This window comes from Aplysia californica, unplaced genomic scaffold (assembly GCF_000002075.1).
Source record: "Aplysia californica isolate F4 #8 unplaced genomic scaffold, AplCal3.0 scaffold00310, whole genome shotgun sequence".
NCBI classification, from domain to species: Eukaryota; Metazoa; Mollusca; class Gastropoda; order Aplysiida; family Aplysiidae; genus Aplysia; species Aplysia californica.
Window position 1 is genome coordinate 574,227 of NW_004797580.1, and position 1,762 is coordinate 575,988.

General features: G+C 41.7%; 1 protein-coding gene across 1 annotated transcript in view; it reads left to right on the forward strand.

Moving 5' to 3' along the window:
- Positions 1 to 1,430: 1,430 nt before the first annotated feature.
- LOC106012276 (otoferlin) overlaps positions 1,431 to 1,762 on the forward strand; it is a gene marked incomplete in the record, with an annotated part of 14,619 nt that continues 14,287 nt past the window's right edge. Inside the window, 1 exon segment of the mRNA XM_013084697.2 lies at positions 1,431 to 1,561. Within this exon segment, the coding sequence (XP_012940151.1) occupies positions 1,518 to 1,561 (44 nt within the window).

Genomic DNA, 1,762 nt, shown 5'->3' on the forward strand with positions numbered 1-1,762 from the left:
TCCTTATCTCCCCTTTTTCTTTGCTATATTTGTTATTCTCTTGTAACACCTCTAATCTTCCGGCGCTCATATGACTTTATACAGTCGCAAGCGCCATAAAACCTCCACTAAAACTAAAAGACCCGTTCCAATGGACTCTCATGGTGTAGTAGTTTGGGTCTTTGCCTTTCATTCAATAGGGTCCCGGGTTTGAAACCTGACAGGGGGCTCTCGTGGTCTAGAGGTTACAGTATTCGCCTCTCATTCAATAGGTCCCTGGCTCGAAAACTGACAGCGAAGGAAAATTTTCTGCTCTAAATTTTTTTTCTTTCACTTCCTTTCCTGCTCTTTAACCATGTTCTGTCGTCTGCACTCATTTTCACTTTCTGCCCTCTCCCCCCTCCCCCCTCCCCTTTGCCCCCTCCTCTGGACCTTTGACTCTTTCTCCAGCCTTTTTACTGCTACTCCTTGGCTTCTTCTTACTGCAGTCTTTCAGCCACACCCCTGATCGTAAGGTAGGTAAGATCTAACACATAACCATCTCGCATAAAGGCGAAGAATCTCGGAGGTCCTGTATGCAAATTGACTCATCCAATTGAAAAAAACACATTTAGTGCCTGAAAAAAAGATTTATGGAAAATATAAAACAGAAGCTTATTAAAGAGATAAAAACCCATTAATAATGCCTTCCAAACACCCTCTATATGAACTTTTCAAAAAGATACGTAAAACAATTTCAGCAAAATGAATATCCGATCTACTTTTTGAACAAAATTTGCGATACAAGCACAGTATACTACATTGCACACTAAAACTATTCAAATAGCTTCATATTACTGTCAAGCCTGTTCTAAAGGCCACCTGTTTAACCCTATCAGTACGCCCTGGGGTCATGTTGTAACCCCGGGGTTGTATTCTTCACATTTTAGAATACTTCTAATACAAAGATCTCTTTGAAACTTTCAGTATTTCTGCTGCTATGCTATGCAAAGCGTACGGATCGGATTAACGAGTAAATTTCCTCTTTGAAAGTAGTGGCACAGAGTTCCCCACGTCGTACGGATACGATACTAAAACACGACGTATGGATAGGGTTAAGGCAATCACCTGCACAAACGGCCACTTCTCATTTTCTCCCTAGCGGGTTTTAAAAATAAATATTTTTTTCACATTATAATAACATTTTGTAAGACGTCCCCCCGTCTAAGACAACCAGTTTTCTCCTCAACAGTCAATGACAATTTCGACTGTGGGTGGTTGGCGGTTACTCTGGTGTGGTTTGCTCCTTCTTTCATTTCAAACATCAGTCGTCCTTATCTCCCCTCCTTTTTTCTGTACGTTACTCTCTTAAGTAACACGTAATCTATTCTCCGGCACTTATTTGACCTTATTGTGTTACAATGCCGTAAAACTCTTACTAAAACTAAACTAAACAATTTCCACTGTATTCTGCGTTGTTCCCATAACAGGGCAAGTCGGAGTTCATAGGTCGCGCCCTGTGTAAGCCGGTGGTCAAACTGAGCACAGAGAGATACGAGATGCCAAAGTTCCCTCCCAGACTGGAGTGGTGGGACATCTGCAGGTGAGACTTTGGTAGATTCGGTGAGTGGGTGGTTGGCGGGTGCTCTGGTGTGATTTGCTTCTTCTCTCCTGTCAAACATCTATCGTCTTTAGATCCCCATCTTCTTTTTTTTCTGTTTGTTACTCTCTTGTAACACCTCTAATCGTCTGCACTTATAGACCTTATTGTGTTGCAAGTGCGTAAAGCTCTTACTAAAACTAA